Source organism: Bombus vosnesenskii, unplaced genomic scaffold, assembly GCF_011952255.1.
Source record: "Bombus vosnesenskii isolate JDL3184/JDL3185 unplaced genomic scaffold, Bvos_JDL3184-5_v1.1 scf7180000013272, whole genome shotgun sequence".
Classification (NCBI taxonomy): domain Eukaryota; kingdom Metazoa; phylum Arthropoda; class Insecta; order Hymenoptera; family Apidae; genus Bombus; species Bombus vosnesenskii.
Window position 1 is genome coordinate 5,336,035 of NW_022882930.1, and position 20,582 is coordinate 5,356,616.

Sequence of the window (20,582 nt, forward strand, 5' to 3'; positions counted from 1 at the left end):
ACGCCGGCACATTTCCAGGGGAACGTCGACTCGCTTTTCCGCTCGGTCTTTGCGCTTTTCGAGCAGCCGGATCGACGCGACGCGGACCTAACCAGAGGATAGATCGGCCTGCAGCAGGTTCGTATCTCCAACAGCCTTGTAGCCGGATACACACCGGCTAATTGAATGTGTCCGCGTTTGTGCTCGGATTAAATCCCGCGGTCAGGATTCGTTAGCTGTCGCGCTGCTTGCCGGGTTGTTGCTGTTGTCGCGACCGTTACGCCGATAATCGCCTACACGCAGTTCGATGCTAAGCTCGTTTCCATGGATTTTCAACGACGCTTCGATGCGCGCCGCTTCACCATCTTTCCAGGCGATTCCACCCAAACGTATCTTCTGTTTATCCTTCACCGAACGGAAAGAGACTACGATCCTTTCCGGGAAACGATACGAAGTATCTGTTGCGTGCTAAAAAACGGTAAAATTCTTTTTTGTTAACTCTTAGCGTAGCACTGTTTGCGGCCGGTTTAACTGCTTCGACCGAATATTTGTTGGTGTCGATACATTCCGCGAATTTCTCAACTTACGTTTCTTCTCGTGTTAGCTTCAGCCGGAACCAAGCAGCTTTTAAGCGCTCGTTAAACTCGACGATCGAATAAAACCGTGCCGCGGCTTTCGAATTTTTATATCTCAGGTTATTGCAGATTTTAGCAACCAGGACAGATCTCTATATTCTAAGGAGAAGCGTACAGGTTTAGAACTGAAACGAAAAATCATAAATGCCAATAATATTTTTTCCATATTTTACTCAAGCCTGAGGTATATTCTTGACGCGGGAGAAATACGATCGGGCGGAAAATGACCCGAAAAACACAGGTGCAGTAAAAGTTACAAAGAGTCCGTTCGACGAGAGGCTCGGGCTTGAAAGAGAAGGATATTCTTTCGAATTAGCGTCTTATTTTCCTTCGTGTAATATACTTTCTTTGACACGAGCATCAAAATCTTCCAACGTTAAACGAACAGCGTTCCTTCTTTTTCCGTATCCTGGTAATTCGATAATGAGAAAATTCCTTTTTATCGTGACTCTATCGCAACCGAACAATCCGACTCTTTCACCTACATACTCGAATACGTTTTACAGAGAATGCATTAAGCGACAGACCATCAGGCGCCTTCGTCGGAATCGTTTCCTGGTAACGATCATCCGTAGGCATCGATTCTTAGGCTCGATTCCCATCAAAGAGATCCCAATTTCCGTCGATTTGTTTGACGCGAGCGATTTCTCGACACAAAAGCGCTCCACCACGGGCATTGTTGCCATCCAGAAGCCCTCTCTAATGATTTAGGATTACCGTCGGTCGACTCGTGAAACAGTTGTCTAACGACCGTCTCCGCCTGTCTCTCGATTCCAATCATCCTAGTCATTTTCCTTGTGCATCTTCGATGTACATTTATGCACAACGGATGACTGTCATTTAAAAAGAGCGTTTGTACGGAGAAAGGTTTAGTCACGTTCGAACGGAAGAGCGTGATTTAAATTGCCGAGGTTTTGCTTGCTTTTTAATACGCAGACTGCTGCGGTGGTCATCGATGACACGTGTTACTAGATTTCTTGGAATATTTAAAACTTGCGTGGATTAAGAAACGTGGACTTTTCAACCACACGACATTTTTTTTTTATTTATTAAAATTTGCAATCAATTCTCGCATTGAGAATTTTCAGTAATGTATTTTCTGGCGTGGCGCAGTGACATGGCTAATTATTTATAATAAGTTAATACTTATTATAGATAAGTATAATTTATAGGTATGTATTGTAAATAAGTAAATATTGATTAATTTAGATAACTAATTGAATCTAGCGTTTAGGTCTAGCGGGTAGTGTCTCTTCAGTCTGCGGATCTGGTCCGACGTATCAAGTAGTCCAGTGATTAGGGGGTTTCGGTGTTTGTTGACTCTTTTGCTATATCAGTCGCTATATTTTGCTATTTCCTCTTTGACTGTGGGTATCTTGAGGTCGCGATGTATCGTTTCGTTGGTGACATACCAAGGTGCATCTATTAAGGATCTTAGCGTTTTCGATTGGAAGCGTTGAAGTATTTCAATGTTGGAATTGCTGTTCCCCATAGTTGGATTCCGTAGATCCAGACAGGTTTTATTACGGTCTTGTAGAGGGTAATTTTATTTTGTATGTTTAGTTTGGAGCGTCGGCCCGTGAGCCGACACGACATTTTGTAAAAATGTTGCGTATAATAATATCGCGGTTGCCAGAGCAAAATATAACATAGAATTGACGCGTCGAGTAGAATAAAGTGAAATTGATCGAACGCGGTGCACGATTGGCGTGCCGTTTTCAAGAAACGTAATTTCTGATAACGCGCGAAGAAAATTTGGTTTCATAGAAACACACTTGGTCGGTTTTGCCTGCTTTTCGAATATCTAGACGAAATAGTGGAAATTCGATATTTCACGTTAAATATTTCTCAAGTAGCGTAGCTCAATAACATGTATTCGATATTTTTCTGGTAAATATTTTTCAAGTACCACGTCAAACGATTTTCGATATCTCGGTTTCAAATATGCGTTGAAATAAATAATATAACAGACACGGGTATCCGATATTCTCTTTTGATCTACTTCGTCCGATATCCCGTTTGGAAATATATACCCATCTTCTAAGTAGCACACTATAACCGCAGACAACCGGCGCGCTTCGATTCCATCGGACCAATTCAAAATACCCCTCGAGCAACATGCTAATTCCAAGTTTCATTCCTTGGTAATTCCCAAAGCCATTCGGTTCGACCCGAGCCTCTCAGCAACTAAAGCGATCAACTTCAGCCGTCATCAATTTCTGATTTCACTGTACGCATATATCAGTGTTCAATTTCTCTTACGTTCTACTTACGCTCGTAACCGTTGCCTATCCGCTGCTCTATGGATATTTATGGAAATTTAAATTTTTACGAAAACGACCGAAATAGGAGCATTTATCGTTAGATACAACTTTGTTTCACCCGCTAAATATTTTAACGAGTATCTCACTTTCGATATTTTACATATCTTCGCACGTCGTATGTATATTGTATCGTACTGTATGTATATTCGATGCACTTTTGCATTTGTAAATTTCCCGTAAATGCGCGAAAATCTGCGTCTGCAGTCTACTTATCAGGAACACGCGATGCCGGTAATCGTAAATTTCAACGCTTTGATAACGTCGTTATTTCTCTACTCTTCTAATTTATGGATTTAATCAGCCTGGCTTCTCGGCGACTCGTAGATCCACGAAGACGAAAAGAGCAATATTCCCGATTGGCCTCGGGTCAACGATATTCTCGCCAACAGTTTCATCGACCAGAAATCGGCCGTGAAACAGGCACGTTCACGAATGCGAGCGACGGCAACGAGAAGCTTCCGATTTTGCGCCGTAAACGATCGGGTGTAACGTACTCGATCGGATCACGGCGCCGAACGATTCCTTCAGGACCGCAGAAATCGAGCGTCGGCTCGTACCCTTCCACGTATCGCGATAGCAAACGCAAATTTATAGCCTCCAGTTCGCTCCTTCTTCAGCGCCGCCCTTTCCCTCCGTCCCTTTCCTTACTTCCAGCCTGTTCTAAACGCTTTCGAGCTGTTGCAAATTGCTCCAGCTGTCTGGAGAATACTGATTCAGTCGTGGAGTTCGCAGCCGACTCCCTGGAGGAGGATTAAACCGTAGGGTTTAATAGTGAATTGTAAGAATGGGTTTTGCGTAGTGACGCTGCGAATGTTAATTGCAGTGGATTTTAACGGATGGTAGATCGTGCGATGTAAATTCGAAACGAGACCCCGCTACGTTCGACACGCGTTTTGGTACGAGCTGTTTATTTGTTGAATCGGTTAACTCCGAGGAACAGAAAGCAGAGAAAATCGACCAAGTTACGGATGAGACGAGCGAAAGCGCTTCGGTGCTTAAAATTTAAGAAATTTTTAAAAATAGAGGTGACGGACTATGTTCACAAAGCGGACGATTTTTGTGACACTGTTTAACACTAGAACTACCGATAGTTAACACGAAACTATTTCTACCAAAATTAGTAAAAATGACTGGTTTTTGAAAAATACGTAGTAATAGAATATTTGTGTATTTATTGATTTATTACTTTCTTACGGAAGCAATTCCACGTTATGTAGTACAATTTTATTAACGATGATCCCTAAAATGATTCCTAAACGATGGTTGACACATTTATAAAATTGTAGAACCAGTCATTTTCACTGGTGTGGTATTTCTAGCGTTAGCATCTAGCGATCGATCCGCAATTTTCCTGATAACTGATATCGTCATATCGAATGATACGCAGCAAAAATTTTAAAAACGTTTGTGGGAAATTGTACAAAACGAGGAAACTGGTTAATTGGGTTCGATAAACAGATTGCAGGATCCTTTTACACTTTGACAAATACCAGTCATTTTCAATGGTATTGGTATAAGTAGCCTTGATACAGAATTATTTTCAGTTTCAATACATAAAAAACAAAATAAAATTCATTATATTATTCTTTTAGTTATCGTTGTGAAAGTCATTACATCATTGTGGAAAAAATATAACATGAAGTAGGAATTTTAAAATAGAATTGTAAAACCAGTCAATTTGACTGGTGTGGTAGTTCCATTGTTGTTAAATATAGTTGGAGCTAAGCTGCCGACGCTTTTACGTTTGTTTAACCCTTTGAGCGCTATGGACGCATATATGCGTTCTCACACAACCGTTCAATTTTGGGCTATGAACGCATATATGCGCTCTCACACAACCATTCAACTTGGGCTAAAAATGGCGTTAAAGTGGCCTGATAAAAGAGACGTATAGATGTTATCCATCTCACATTCTGATGGTTTCGTTGAAACAAAAGAAATTAATTATCAAACTGGCAAACTAAAACGAAAACCAAAGAGTGTAGCAGACTACAATGCCTTTCGTAAAAAATACACAGCCCACGGCGTGCTTCTTCGTGAAGAGTGGGCAGCCCACGGTGGACGCTTAACGTCGGACAACGCAGCGCTCAAAGAGTTAAAAGCGTAAATATCTATAAAATGTGCTACATCCTACACTAAAGAAGATAAGATAAATAAGTAAAATATATCAATTATTATACAGGGTGGTTGGTAACTGGTGGTACAAGCGGAAAGGGGGTGATTCTACGCGAAAAAAGAAGTCGAAAATATAGAATAAAAATTTTTTTTTTAATTTTTCCATCGAGACAACGATCTACAGTGAGATCCGTTATAACGTGCCGCACGCGTACCGAGCGAAAATTCAAAGTCGATTTTCTCGAAAACAAAGCCTCGAACGAAGAATTTTTATTGTATATTTTCGACTTCTTTTTTCGCGTAGAATCACCCCCTTTCCGTTTGTTCCACCAGTTACCAACCATCCTGTAGAATCGAACCCCTTTACGTGCCATTTTTCCGGATCTAGGTGGTCGGAAACGCACAATTTTGTTCTCGACGCAATTGTTTCTTGATTGCATGATAATATACTTTTCTGTTATTTTCTGCAATTATGATACTGTATCCTGCTATGTGATGTATCTGTGTATTCTCGATACGATAAGATGCAAAACGCGAGACAGGAAATAAAGTGAAACAAGTGTTTTTATATGTACGAACAAACAATTGTACTTTTATTAATAGAAGAATCGATTGGTCGGCTACCTCGCAACGACACGAGCGTTAAAGGTTAATGGACGGTGCAAATTTCTTCAGTTACGTTGATGAAAATAGGAATTTGCATAAACATCTACGTAACCCTATTTAAATCTAACTGAGGTCAATTTCCCCGCGTTAATGTGCAATTTAAATACATTAAGAACTGTATCCCGCGGCACGATCAAAAGCGGCAACATTCACAGTGCAACGAGGCAATTTCTACGCTCTTCTCAACCGATATTCCATGGTGTCTGTTGCAGGCAGTGTTCTATGTTCCTGCGTATTTTCCTGATCAAAGTAGAACCTACGAGTAAACCCGGACTTTCGAGTTGCGTCTCCAAGCGTATCGATATCGTCGCCTCGCGGCCAGCAAACAAGCACAGGAAAGTGTCCTCTCGACCAGAGGAGAGTGCAAGTACTCGGCATGAAGGGTGAGTCCTTTAAAAGTTGCCTCGTTCGATGCTCGACCTATGGTCGATCGACCACCGTCGATAATTCTGAACTCTCGTTCCTGCACACGATGCTCTCATCTACGTTGTTTGCGTCGTTAGAAATTAACCGCTAACCGACCGCCAACAGATTGCGTGCGCGGTTGTTATCGAACCGAGAATTTTCAAAATGATTTCTTCGTTATTCGCGTTAGCAATTGATCCAGCGAAAATAGAACGTTACTGTTTCACGAATGATCCGATTTCGTAATTTATTTCACAAGCTCGGTATATTTCCGGTTACTAGTTGATAGACTCGATGATAAATTCATTCGAGTTACAACGTTTCATGGACACGTGCACTATTAAATCTACCGATCCAGACACGATTTCGAGGCTAACAATTTAGATTGTTCTATGATAGTTAAATGATACGAGAGGAAACACAATTTTCTTATACGACGCTTAAAGTCAAATTCAAGTTCAAATACAACTGTCAGATTTTCCACCTCGATTTTCTCGAAAACTAAGCAATTTTAACGAAAATTTTATTCCACCTTTCATTCTCTATTTTTTCTTGCTTTTCCTTAATTCGATTATCGAAGTTTTTTTTTTTATCAAGGAATCACCTCGTGCTCGTATATTGTCTCGCATCGACGAGCTCATCGAGTATTCCGCTGATTCTCTCAACAGCAAGATCTACAATTAATCCATTGAGAAAACGCGCGATAGAAACGGTAATTGTTAGTCCAAGTTCGCCAAGAAGCTTATTCGATCGTTCGACTCGATCGTCCACAACAGACGCAAGAAAAATCTACCCCTTTGACCCGCGGTGCGGCGAACTAGACCATCGAGAACTCGATAAAGAAGCGCAGCAGGCTGCGGAATTGTTCTCCGCGAGAGAATATATCTGCAGGCAGCGATCTCTCGTCCGCTAATCTGGCTCCATTAAGAACTTCATCGACCTTTTATCTCGGCCGAGGGTAGCCTCCGCGTTATCTTTTAATCGTTTAACCTACATCAGAGTGCGGAAGAAAAAGCTGCGAGGTACGGCACGGGTCGATTCCGTCGCTGCGAGATATATCGCTGGAAACGCGACGTAAACCGAATTTCCAAGGCACAACGGCAACGTTCGGTTATCTCCTGGAGCTACGATTACGGCTGTAACTCGCGTTTATCGTCGGGAAAGCCGCTCACGCGCTAGACGGCGCACGTACGAAACGCATAATGCATGCGATCCGCGTAAATTCAACCAGCCGATCGATCGTTCGTTACCTTCTCGAGTTCTGTTGCACGCACGAGCCCCGACAGGCTTCTTTTTTCTCCGACTTGGAGCGACCCGATCGAATTGTTTGGAAACGTCAAAGAGCCGCCAGCGAGGAAAATTAACAGCAATAATCCGTCGAACTTGATAGTAGGTTGGCGTTATTCGACTCTGCCCCTCGTCTTTCGTTACGTTTCGCGCAACGTTTTCCCCAGTTGTTTCTGCCCTTTCACGGGTAATCAAATAATAAAGCTCTAACGAAATAATTCGCCGCGAATTAAAATATCGTAATCGAATATCGTATCGACGAAATTGTTTTATACGAAGTTAACTCGATTAAATTATCTCGTACCCACTCGATATTTCAGGGCGGTGGCTCAGGATGAAGCGGCATCTTCGTGATGTTCGTTTGCACCTTTTATTTCCGACGATTGTTCGCCTCTCATTGTCACTCAGTCGAAGCTTTGCTCGTCGAACGAAAAACCCTGGAGGTTGGAATCCTTTTTTCAGAAGCGCGGAAAGATCGTAACAAATAGAAGACGTGTCCAGATAGGAAACAGCAAAGACGTTGAAACGAAATTTTCAGAATTGTTCAAATTTTCTCTGAAATGTTTCCCGTAGTTTCGTTTAATTTTGTTAGCGCGCCGTTCTTCCTCAAAGTCGGAATTCGCGATGGTTTCGTTCCTTTCTTCTGCCTTTTCATTTTTGCCTGATCTTGTTTCGACGAAAAGGGAGCGGCTTTCTTTTGAAACAAAACGCAATGGAAGAAAGGATGTCACTGAAAATGTAGAACAGCCGGGTTGACGGTTGCGTGCGAGCAATCTGCGTGGTTGGCTTGATCTGGGTCACGGAAATCGCTGGAAACGTAATTTCAGGATACGCGTTCGACGCCCTTTTCTTCGCCGCCTTTGGTGACCCGCTTTCCCTACGCGATCGCTGTTTCGATTTAAGGGGCTTTCCACGACCCGAATACGTTGCCTCACGCCGGTTCGTTCCATAGAAAATTGTTCTCCTCTTTTATCAGTTTTATTATCGTTATCGGATGAACGACGACCGAATAAAACGTTTCGAAATTAAAAAGTTCCAAGTTCAAATTGAAACTATTTCTGTTTAGTTTATAATCTGGCCGTCCAAAGTTTAAAATGATATCCGACGTTTAAAGTAAACTTTAGAATAATAAACGAGGGTAAAATGCTCGAGAGTATGGTTAATCGGATCGAAAGGAATTCAAGGCTATCTCGGAGCCAGAGAACCTTCAACCTGCCGCGGACAATGAGCTCTTTTATCAACGACAGCCATTTATATCGTAAATCGTGCAAAACATCCTCCTGAATTGCTCAGGAATCGTGGACGCCTAGCCGGTGCTTAACCCAGTCCAAAACACCTTCGAGAACGTCACTGTTCGAGCCAGAGGATTCAGAACCATCCTAGATGACTCTTCTTGCTCTAGAATCTTCGTGAAAAATTCTACTTCTTACGCTTACGAAAATATTTCGTTCTTAAGCTCCAGGCTCAGTTTCATATCGAAACGATCGTCGAAGCTACGATTAATACGCCTTAGCGAAATGAATTTTAATCGTCGGAATTTAATCTAAACTTCGATCCAAAATTCACTCTCATTTCACCGAACTGCTCATTGTCAGATCGAACGAATCCCAAGTCTAACGTTATTCTCTTAAACATGGCATTCTGCGGTTCAAAAGCGCGTAATCGTCAGTCGTTGTCGCAGATACTTTGCAGCATGTATCTTGCCAGTTAATTCCAACCTAATTTATCTCATATCGACGTAACAGCGAATGTTAGATCGGTAAATGTACACACTTTCTGGCGAATGTATGCGCATACTAATTGTCCCTCGAACGAATAGTCGATAATTTTGCTGAAATCTTTGCAAATGTACGCGTTAACAAACCGATGTTTATCAAATTTTACACTCACGCTGTCACGCCTACATGGTTGAACGCGATAGGTGTACCAAGAATTACAAATTGTTTACACAGAGGCAACAATAATCGATGTTATGTTTCCCCTTATGGACGACGTTCGATGCGTATACTTTCATGTTGCATTGTATGATATCAAGCGTACAATAATTTTGATGAATTATCGATTGCTTCGATAAACATATTTCTCTAACTATTTCAAGTTACGAAAAGAAAACGATATACCTAGTTTTTCCAATTTTTGGATCGTCACACCGTTTTATTTTGTTTCCTGTAAAACGAATAGCGCGACGTTTTATCGGTAGCTAATCACCGTTTTACAAAGTTTTTTATTTCTACGATGGGTTTCACACGGCGGTACGCGTATGATAGATACCGAATATACATTATTACACATGCATACGAATGCGAGCGTTCGCACGACGATTCTCACGAGACGCAGTATCGCGACACTCGTTTCGTGTATCTCGGCAACGATACTTCTCGTACGGAGACAGACGAAACATTAAAACAAATGGCGACATTTACACGGTACGCAACTCGCGATACGTCTATCACGGAACGTCTATCACGGTACACGTACCTCCGTGTGAAACCGGCTTAACGAACTCGATACGTCGATAGAATCAAATATGTACATAGATTTTTATCACTGCACGCATCGCAGTCTTCGGATGTTTCGTTCGTCAGGACGCTAGTTCGTGCGAATACGTATGCGCCGTAATCATGGCCTTGTGTCTGTATAAAACGACAGAGCAGAACAATGAAAAGAGAATAGAGGACGAAGGAAACAAGGGAAGGAGAATAGAAGACGAAGGGAACAAGTTAGTCTGCTGAAAGAATAGGTCAGCGAGGGTCGTCCGGTCCGGCGGATATCGCAGCGATTTTCGAGGCGCGCCGGGTTGCGCGGAATTGGAGCTGTAGCCCCCTGGCGGCCGAGCAAGGGGGTAGCACTGACACCACGACCCAGATACGGGCCATTGTGCACCGTATACTGTATACTCGGATTGCGTCACAGCTCGGCACAGCCGCAACGTCGGCTCCGGATTCCGGCCGAGGCTGCTCGAACTCGATCGTTTTCCACTGACGCAGTCGTGGCTGCCGTTTTTCAGCCACCAACCACCCCCGACCTGCCCAACACCCTTCCTTCTATCCTACACGCCTGCCTGTCTTTTTTCTCTTTCGGTCAATTCTTGACCCACTTGGCCAGGCTCGTTTTTTTCTTCTTCTTATCAACCAGGCCTTAGCCTCTTTGGCCACGGTTTCCTGTCGTTGCATTTCCACGGAGTACAAAAATCGCGTGGAACTTTCGATAGTGGCGATGGAGTAAACTCGATGGTAGCGAGGGAATTTTTTGGTTCGAAAGGTATCTCTTCTGGAGAACTAACGAGGCCGATGAGGATGAGAAATATCAGACGTTAAGCTTTCACGAGGATCGATGCACGTCGTGCTTTTGCTTCCTCGACAAACGACCGAGTTACGAGTTCCACCTTTGCACCGGGGTCTCGTGACCGTGACAGTTCGCAGCTTCTGGTCTGTCCCGAGGAAGAGGAGGAAAAATTCGGAGCTTAATACTCCGCGTCCTCGGTTGTTACTCTTTTTGTCTTGCGGTAGACAATCGCGTTACGAGTTACACCTTCGCCACGACGTTTCGCGAACGTGGCACTTTGCTTGTTCGGAGCGGGCGTGATACTGCGAATTGTTCGCAATTTGTAACTGAATTGTTCGCGGCAATTCGCACTTCCACGTTCACTCTTGGAGGAAGCGAACTCTAATGTCAGCGCGAAAGAGTAACTCGCGACACGATTACCTCTCGAAGAACGAAAAACACGATGTCCAAAGATAAAATACACCAACGTTCGTGTTCTTGCTTTCGTAAAAACATGGAAACGTTGAAATGGCGAAACTTAGACGAAGCAGAGGTTAAATGGAAAATTGCAAGCTTACTTTATCCGTTCCTAAAGTTACGCAAATTCACGGTGGTCCCAATTCGAGCCGAAAGCTGCTATAAATTAGCGAATAGCTTAATTCGAAAATCGAGAAAGTTGGTTCCAAGTCTTATCGCGAGAGGAGTGCCGGGATTTTAGCAGATGCTGGCGCACTGGCATCGACGTAAATCGGCTCGATTTCAAGTTCACTAATGGCCGTGGTCACGGAGGAACCCGGTATGTCCAGCGTGAGGATGGTTTGGGTCGGTGAATGCTTTTCGTCCAGTGGAACGTCCAGTTTTCGACGGTTAAACGACTGCAACGCTTTTAGCCAGATCGTTAGCGTGCTTGCTCTGCCCGTTTCTGGACCGCTGCCTAAATACACGGTGCCCGGCAAGTTACGATTTCGAAAGTTACAGACTCTAGGCTGGCTGCAGGAATTTGCTTAACTCGAGAGAGTTCCGTCTTTTGAGCTAAATATGAGTCGGCCCTAAACACGAAGTAGAGGCAACGCGTACGTTCATTTAATTCGATCCTTAATTTTCTTAATTGCAAACGATCAAATTTATTAAGAGCTTGCGATTCATTTTACGCGTAGAAAAGCAGGACAATTTTGGTAATTGACTTTCTCTTGATATTTAATGGGCTTCCCGATCTCTTTTGGATAAAAAGGATCCTCCGCGGATTCCATCTCTAGGCAATCGTGCTTCGATTGTAAAATATTACCGGAGGAAGTTTTATACGTAATAGGACCGAAGGAAACAATATTCGTTTCCAAAGTAGCGAAATCTTTGATCTCGTTCTACTCGGTTCCCGACCAGGTTACGGAGTACATCAAGAAATTTGATAAAATCTAGCCAATATGGAGAAAGTACGTGGAAGAAGAGCGAAGAACAGTGAACTGGCTGAGAAGGAAGGTAGAGGAGCAGCAGCTCGATCGAAGGTTGCTTCGAGTCGTCTACTCTATATTCTACTTATACGAAATACAGGTCCGGAAGCGGTGGTGCACGGATTATGCGAGCGGAAGCTTATGGCGTGAACTCGTTGCAACGAAAAACCATCCGGCAACCTCGACGGAACTGAAGCTTTTACGGCGCCCTACCACTACAACTTCTCATTGTTCAAATCTCCATTTTCATTCGACGGCAGGTACCGACCGCGTGATTACGAAATTGCGTGCAAGTAGAGGGCAGAATAAACGAAACTTTATGGAAAATTGAATATCTTTCAAACGCTTATGTTGCTCCGATTCTCCGATCTAATTTTCCAATTTTCAAATTCTATCGTCTTCGTCGAATTCATCAAATTTATTTCAAGGCTGTGACAACGTTCGACGAAACGGTGGAACAGATCGACGAGACTGTTTGTCTTCAAACGTCTCTTAATTTATCAACGTAGCGACTAAGCAAATGTTTCCGTGGAAAATTCCTAGGACTTTGGCTACGGGTTTTCGGTATTTACAGGCATCGTCGCGGCTGGGTAAACAGAAAAGTCCATTCATTTCGGAGAGCTGGAGGTGGACGAATGCTCGAATTCGCGGGAACGATTTAAAGAGAGCGAAACTCTCTTTTTCCCGGACGAATCGTTCCGTCCCTTAACTTTTCCCATTCTTTCGTCGGCCCCTTTGCAATTCTCCGCTGCGCTGTCTCCTTTTTCTTCCACGAACTCACCTCCCCCTCCCCATCTTTGTTTCATCCGTTCCACTCTTCTTCTACCTTCTTCCTCCTCCCTCGTCTATCACACCCCAACCCCCATCCTTGTGTCCTTTTCACCGAGTCTCGACACGCTTTAACGCAGAAAGCTGGAAACTTGTGTTCCCATCGACTTTCTCTTCCCAGAACCCACTGTTTCCACGCCGTTCTAGTTGTACTTTCAATGAAACGCTCTGTCTTCCCCCTTCTTCCTCCGCTCTTACAGCGCGCACCCTTCCTTCGTGTTTCTTCGTCGATTCCACTGGACTGCACCACCCACGCTGCTGCAACAGCTTTCTTATTTACGAGATCCTTCAGCGGCCAGCCTCTTCCGCTTCTTGCTTCGTCCGATCGCTCAGAGTGCTTAGCCACACCGCGACCCTTCTCTTTCCTTCTTCTTCGCGAATTCTCCGTGTTCCTTTCGCGTTCTTCCTCGTCGGGGGGAGCAGCTGCTGTTGAACGACGTTGAACGACACGGGTGCTGCAATACATACGTCTTTCGTTTCGATACCTCTTGTACCTTTTCTCCTCGAGTTTCCGTGTTGGCGCTCGCGTGCGTGTACGCCGGTGTGCCGATTCCCATTGGACGTGGCTTTTTTTTATCGAAGCAACACGAGAGGAGCAGATGGACTGTTTAGGGAGAAGCTGTTGCACCTCTGCCGCTTCTTCTTTTCTTCTTTCTGTCGCTCCTTCTTTCCTCCGAGTAACTAACTCTTCCGTTATTTGCCTTCCAAGAGGAAACGGATTAGGGTTTTAGAATTTAAAAAGTAAGATTTCTCGGATCGAAGAAACGTCGAGACAGAGCGCAACGTGCTATTTTTATTTATTTATTTATTTATTTTATTTATTTATTTATTTATTCTTAGTCCATACCTTGCTTCGGCTTTGGGCGACTTTCAGTTTTATATCTTATAATGCCCTTACATTTACATATATTTCTCTTCTTCTATTATTATTTACTGCTTATACCTATCTATCTTCTCTCCCATGCTCATCCTTCCACTGCCTCCTCTGGTCTCTTCCTTCCTCACTGTGTGCTGGCGTTGCTTTATCCAGAAACGCGAGAAGCCCGGGCAGACGGACCACGTCCGGACCAAGGTGCTTTGGTGCAGTCCCGGCAGTAGCAGCTGCGTCAGAAGTATGCTTAACCCATGTCCAGGTTGGTCGATCGTCACTGTGTCTCCGTTTGCGGTGCCGCGGTACTTTACCCAGCGCAGTAGCGCCGCATTTCCAATACAACTCGCCAATCCTTCCAACGAACCCGAAACGCGTCCGGAAAGACTTTCATTAAAAATATCTACGAGGACGAAGGAGGGATCGGGACGTTCTCTATCGGATTCCAGCTAAATGAAACAATTTTTTCCCGGCGTGGCGGGATCTCCCTCGAAATCCTGGATATTCCCGATCGGGGTTCGCCATGCAACGGGGCGAAAGGAATAAATAAACGAACAAATGGAGTGAAAAGAGAGCCGATTCACGGCCAGTCGTGGCTCAAAGGACTGCCAGGCATTCCGGCAGATGCAAAGCGCATCGAGCCAGTCCTACCATCCTGGTTCAATGACTGTTACGCTCCTGGATAACGAACAGCCGCGAGACGTTCTCCTGAAAGCGCTCTGGAATCCCTTTGAGTCGCGTAAGTCGCTGTTTTCTCCTACTCCGAACGATACTGACCGTTTCTGCAAAGCGGAGAACGTGGAACGTTTACGAGGAGGAAGAAAATTGCTCGTTATACGAGCAAAGATTTCGTACGGAGCAGAGGAAAGTAGTTTTGAACGTAGTTGGTTAAAGATCGTCGACCGAAGATGATCCGAGTACGATTTAACGTTACTTTCGTCCATTGGAAGCGTGACTCGAGTTACTTCTTTCCGAATTCCTTCTCCAACTTCGTAAAAGAATTTTTCGTAGCTTAATCGACTATTCTTGATTATCCGTACGCGAGCTGCTTCCTCTACGATAGCTTGCAAGAAAAAATGTACTCCGACTTGATTCTATGATAATTTTGAGTTAACACTGACCTTACCAGGCCTGAGTGAATAACCAATTTCAAAATGTAATTTAATAATTGTACGTTCATTGTTATTACTTTTGTTCATTTTATGTTTTGTCAATTTTATGTAAACTCTTATATTATCCGATTAATCAATTTTTCAATTTGTTGTTAATATAAGAATTTACGTAAAGCTAGGTGAACGAAAGAAATAACAATGAATGTATTAGGTTGCTCCGAAGGTGTTTTTCGCTGTCTGCTTTATGTGACAATGTTTATACGAAACCTAATCCGACAAGTGTAAAGAGAACAAAATGGATCACGCGCGATTCGATGAAATAATATAAAACAAAAAGTCCTGTGCATCTATCATTTTCTTATGAAACGAAAGAAACTTTTGGGACAACCTGATACAATTTTGTTGAAGCGGTCGCCACTTCTAAGAAAACTCTACATCTGGTTCTTTTAGTTTTCTCAAGCACTGAAACCATCGACAGCGTATAGACGATAGACTTTTCTTTTTTTTTTTCTTTTTTTGTACGTGGAGAAATCCTCATGGACACTTCACTGTTCTAATAATAGCGTAACAGCAGAGTAGCGTCAGATTCCTACCGACTAAAACTCCACGATGACCATCCTACGCGTATGACAGGAGTGCTCCAGGAACCTCTTCTGAATTAACTTCTGTTGCACCCTCTTCCCGCGTCCTCTTGTTCGAGCCAGTCCTAATGATTCCTTATATATTGACGATAGACTGGGACGAAGACAGACCATAGACAGTCGACAGGCGACGATGGCTTCGGGGTTTTCAGTTATAGCGTAACACTGCTAGCGTGCGGATCTTGACCAGCTCAAATTATATTCCTACTTGTACTTACACTTCTGTATTAAAATACAGGGTGGTTGGTAACTAGTGGTACAAGCGGAAAGGGGGTGATTCTACGCGAAACAAGAAGTCAAAAATATAGAATAAAAATTTTGTTTTTTAATTTTTCCATCGAGACAACGATCTACAGTGAGATCCGTTATAACGAGACGCGATAAAGTGCACGCGTAGCGAGCAAAAATTCAAAGTCGATTTTCTCGAAAACAAAGCTTCGAACGAAAAATTTTTATTGTATATTTTCGACTTCTTTTTTCGCCTAGAATCACCCCCTTTCCGCTTGTACCACCAGTTACCAACCACCCTGTATATTTTCTACTTTACAATTTATCCACGCGTTCCTCTGTTCGTACATCTAATAACAAATCTTAAATGAAATTTTGAAACTGGTCGTTCGACAAACCCTGGTAAGACTAGTTTTAAATAACCGCGAAGATCCTCGATCGTGTGAGAAACTGAGACGACTATGAATAAATGCGTATCGTATCTTAAATACGTCGATCGGGAAACGACGGTAGCACGTAGCAAGTACTTCCTAATTTAAGAAGGAAACGCTCGAATATCACAAAGTTCCGTACAATTATCGTCAATTCAGGCTCTCCGATAATTTGTCAAACTACCAGACGAACTTTCCATCACGCGAGAACGGAGTTTCTCGCGGCAGGGTTCAACGATCGCCCGGAGAAACTCGGCGAGTCACGAAATTCCCGAGAACCGGAAGTTCTTCCAGCACAAGTCCAACCTCCGCGCGGCAATAATAAAGAGTCCGAGCGACGATCGCTCATCGTAATAAGATGGCGTGATCGCCGCCGAAGACAGGCTTTCGCCAAGCTGCATTAAGCCATTAAAACCACGCCGAGATTTATTCCATTCCTTGACCCTTTCTCGGCTCTACGTTCGATCGTCTTTCGCGCAACTTCGTGCCAATTCCTCCAACACCACCCCCCCTCTTTTTATCAGCTGCTCGTCTGTCATTCGCTGTTTAACGAGACGGATCTACTCGTTCGCGGTTACACGAAAATCGAGGGTTGCTCGTTCGAGAATTGATTGATCGATGGATAGCGAACCGTTGATGATATCTCTTGATTTAGCGTTGGAAAACCTGATCGGTCGGCGCAGTGAATTTCTCCGACTATCAACCGTGTTCAACGAAATGGCGGAATTATTTCTTTAACAGGTTCTACGTCGCGAGAAGGTAGAGATGATCGATAGAAGTTGAGAAAGTAAAGATGGTAAATGTAAGAGTAAAAAGAATGGCTATGAACTTACAGGTTACTTTGATCTTCTTCGAAAAGCTGATGAAAGTTTCATGTTTGATTAACATCGTGCAAAACAGGGGTAGTTTGCATTGTACGTGTATCGTGCGAGAGGATGGATCGCGAAATTCCGCAATTTTCCTACAGCGGAAGGCCGGTGTCAATCAATAATCGCTTAATTAAATTCCTATAACAAGCGAACTGCAACATAGTTTGCATAATCGAAACGCAAAAATCCCACGTTAAATATAACACGGCTGGATATAATACCAACTATCGTGAGAAACAACCAATTGTTCCTTCTTCGAGTACTCTAACTCGAAAAACTCTTCCGTGCTCTTGCGGTAATTTTATTTTCCAAACTTGGCTAAAGGTTGTCCGAGCTTTCTCAAATTTGAATCCTTTGGATTGTTCGAAACGTTCCCAAGAGATTTCACCGCGGTACACCCTTCTTTCCACATTATTTGCTCGTTTCCCACTCGACGAGACTCGGCGAGTATACAGATAGAATCGCGTTTAACAATGACATTCGTTCCCGTCCGCGACGTGCTTTCTATTAAATTGATATTCATTGTTGCTTTCCATAGAATTTAATTACGAAACTGCGTATTTCTATACAAATTCATGAAAACAATTTAAAAGGGAGAACATAGACAGAGGCATGTTAAATATCATAACGAATATTGTATTTCGGATATTTTACGTTTCTTCGTGTATGACGTGCGTTCTATGAATGTTTGCGCCTTCAAATTCTCCACAAATCCATAAAAATCCGCAGTTTCATAACCATTGCAGATACTGTTGCGAGTATTTGACGAACGCAGCCTGGTTAAAGCCTATGTGAAACGAAGAAGACGACCCTCGACGATATCCGAGATATCGATTACATATTATTATAACTTTTGTGTTAAACGTGTTGCACGTGTTACCGTATTACACGTTTTGAATCGCACCTCGTTATACCGTATGTCGTACGCGCGTATAAATTATGATTATTGTAAATAAATAATAATTAGGAAGGAGGAAACCACCAGTGCTACATTGATTTTGTAATATTTTCTGTTTGAAACGGGAATAAAGGAACGCTCGGTCCGAAGAATGTAATTACCGTGTCAACAACGGAGTAGCAAAATGTTTCAGCGGATAAGCAAATAACACGGTGGCTTGGAAAACACAATTTCTCGAGCGTTTTCCAAAATCTGATAATCATAGGCGAAAGACACAGGGCCAAGCCGACAGGTGAATCAGTGGAAAAGGGGCTGTTAATTGAGAGTCCTGCCGCGGGCCAATTTACCGGGAAATCGTTTCACAAAGCCTGTTACGACACTTTTCGGTTTAATTAACGAGCGATTTCGAGGCGTTCCTGAAACGTTTTCCCCGCCCCGAATCATATATTACGCGTGCCGGCTCCTCTGGCACGTGATAGTTATTTACAACGAGCGAATAAATCTCTCTTCGATGAAATACGCGAAATTTATTGGCCCAACGTTGTCGACTGCTCTTAAATATGCAAATGCCGTTGCAGATTTGGGTAAACACCGCGTGCGCCGCCGCTTTTTCCAGCCGACCCACCACCTCTCTCCGCGTCATCTGTCATTTCTTTCGATCGGCGAAGAAACGATCGGAACCTCGACCCGGCGATATTTCGCGACACGAATGTCGGGCCGGTTGGAAAATACTCGGTTTATTTCGAATTTACAGGAAAATATGACGAAATACGGGCAAAATTTGTAATACTCTGTATATCATGGAAAAAGGGTTTGTTCGTTCTTCTGTGCAATTCGCGAACGTAGATTTATGGCGGAACGAAATTGTTGCGTAAAAGGAACGTCGATACGATGAAGCATCGAATGGTATCGCGACTCGATGGATGGATTTCCTGATCGAAAAACTCAGCTCCGCCACTTTCGATGAATAAATTTCTTCGCTCTCTACGAACACGTTATACGTCGTTATACCGCAGAAGCCAGAAACATCTTGGTTCTCCTTTCAATTTTCCTGGGACGCCCGAGCCACCGAGAGCAATTCGAGAATAGTGCAAGAACCACGTAGACCGTTGGGGGAGGGGACGGACGGACCGAAAAACGAACACATGGAAAGGCGAAAACCTCGAGTCGTTTTCGCAGGAATCGTGTCTAACTGGCTGTTTGTCTCGGAGCCAAAATTCCGGGCGAACCAAAGTGGAGGAGCCTGGAGAACGAGCCGGGGGTGTTTTCGCCTCGTACAGTCGCGATCGTAGGTCGTACGACCGTACGTCGGACAAGTAACCGAGCCGAACATGGCCGTAGTGACAAAGAGACCGGGTTCGGATCGCGTGTAATTTAATTCGTGGCGTGCTCCAAGTTACGACGACGAGGGTGTGCAGGGGGCTGATGTGCGGAACGGTGGTTACGGAAGCGCGCAACGCTTCGTGGGAAGGAAGAGAGGCGAAGAAAAAGGGGTTGGTTAAGGTAGATGTCGTTGTCAAAGTGCAGCTAGCCGAAAGACACACAACTCCGGGGGCCGGTGTGCGGTGAATCCCCGCTGCACCGTCACAATTTCGTGGTGGTGTGGTATTGATCCACCCCCAGAGAGCGCGACCGGGGCTTTTGCTCTCTCGTCTGCGTGTTCTCGCGCATTTGTGTCGGCGTTTTCTCCTCCCCGCGTCTCGCCTTCTTCGCCTCTCCTTTCGCGCCTTCTTTCCCGCTCCTTTCGGCTCTTCCTTTCGCGCGTTTCTTTCTCCTTTCTGTTTCTGGCTCGACCACGGTTTCTTTCACGGATCCCTCGTTTGCCCCTGTTTCCTTCGTGCTCCACGGCATCCTCGCTCGTGTCTCCCCACGATTTTTCCGTCTCGAATCTTCCCCGTCCCATTTCGTTGTCTCCCGCCAACGTATCTGTTTATCACCGTTTTTCTCCGCCTTTGTTCCACCTTTTCCCGACTCTTTGTCCCCTCCTCCCTCCTTGCCACTTTTTCTCGGTACGCCGTTTCTCCCGAAGATGAACAAACTTCCCGTGGCTTTTGTCGACTCTCGACCTGTCTCATTCCGATGAAAGAATTGGAATTACGCTTGCATCTACATTCCAATGGGGATACTGCAGTCGTAATACGCGAGATATAGAATTCATCGAGTTGGCGGACGACGTAAGACAGCGATTCTATCCCGTAGGAATTACCCAGCCACTGGGTCTCGACAAATAAAGGATCAGAGCCGTTGCAGCAGTCCGACGAGCCTCGACGTTTACGGCCTCGTCCCGTGCTGTCGTAAAAGTAATCGCCACACGACGACTTGATCGGTGATTTTTGCGTTTAATTGCCACTGTTTCGTTGTCCAATCTCTTCAGAAGCTGTTCCGCAACGGCAGCCGATCGGACTTCCTCTGTTTCCCGAGGAAATTGCGCGATGTACGTGTCGATGGCCATCGTCAGGGTGTCAGGGAAGATAGAGCTGGTGGAATATTCATGCCTGCCGCATTATGTCTGCTCGTTGGCAATAATGTGACGCAAGCTGCGCCACGTGTGCAGCTGACAGCCGGTGGAATATATCTCGACGCA

At 44.1% G+C, this 20,582-nt stretch overlaps 1 protein-coding gene across 5 annotated transcripts in view; it reads left to right on the forward strand.

Moving 5' to 3' along the window:
- Window positions 1-20,582, forward strand: part of LOC117231225 — a 182,190-nt gene that overhangs the window by 51,430 nt on the left and 110,178 nt on the right. For 4 of the 5 annotated variants that reach the window (XM_033489450.1, XM_033489449.1, XM_033489451.1 and 1 more), the window contains exon 4: window positions 5,932-6,102. The exons of the other annotated variant lie outside the window; for it this stretch is intronic. In XM_033489450.1, the coding sequence (XP_033345341.1) occupies window positions 6,096-6,102 (7 nt within the window). In that variant the 5' untranslated portion in view covers window positions 5,932-6,095. The remainder of the gene's footprint in view (window positions 1-5,931; window positions 6,103-20,582) is intronic. 5 annotated transcript variants of the gene reach the window in all.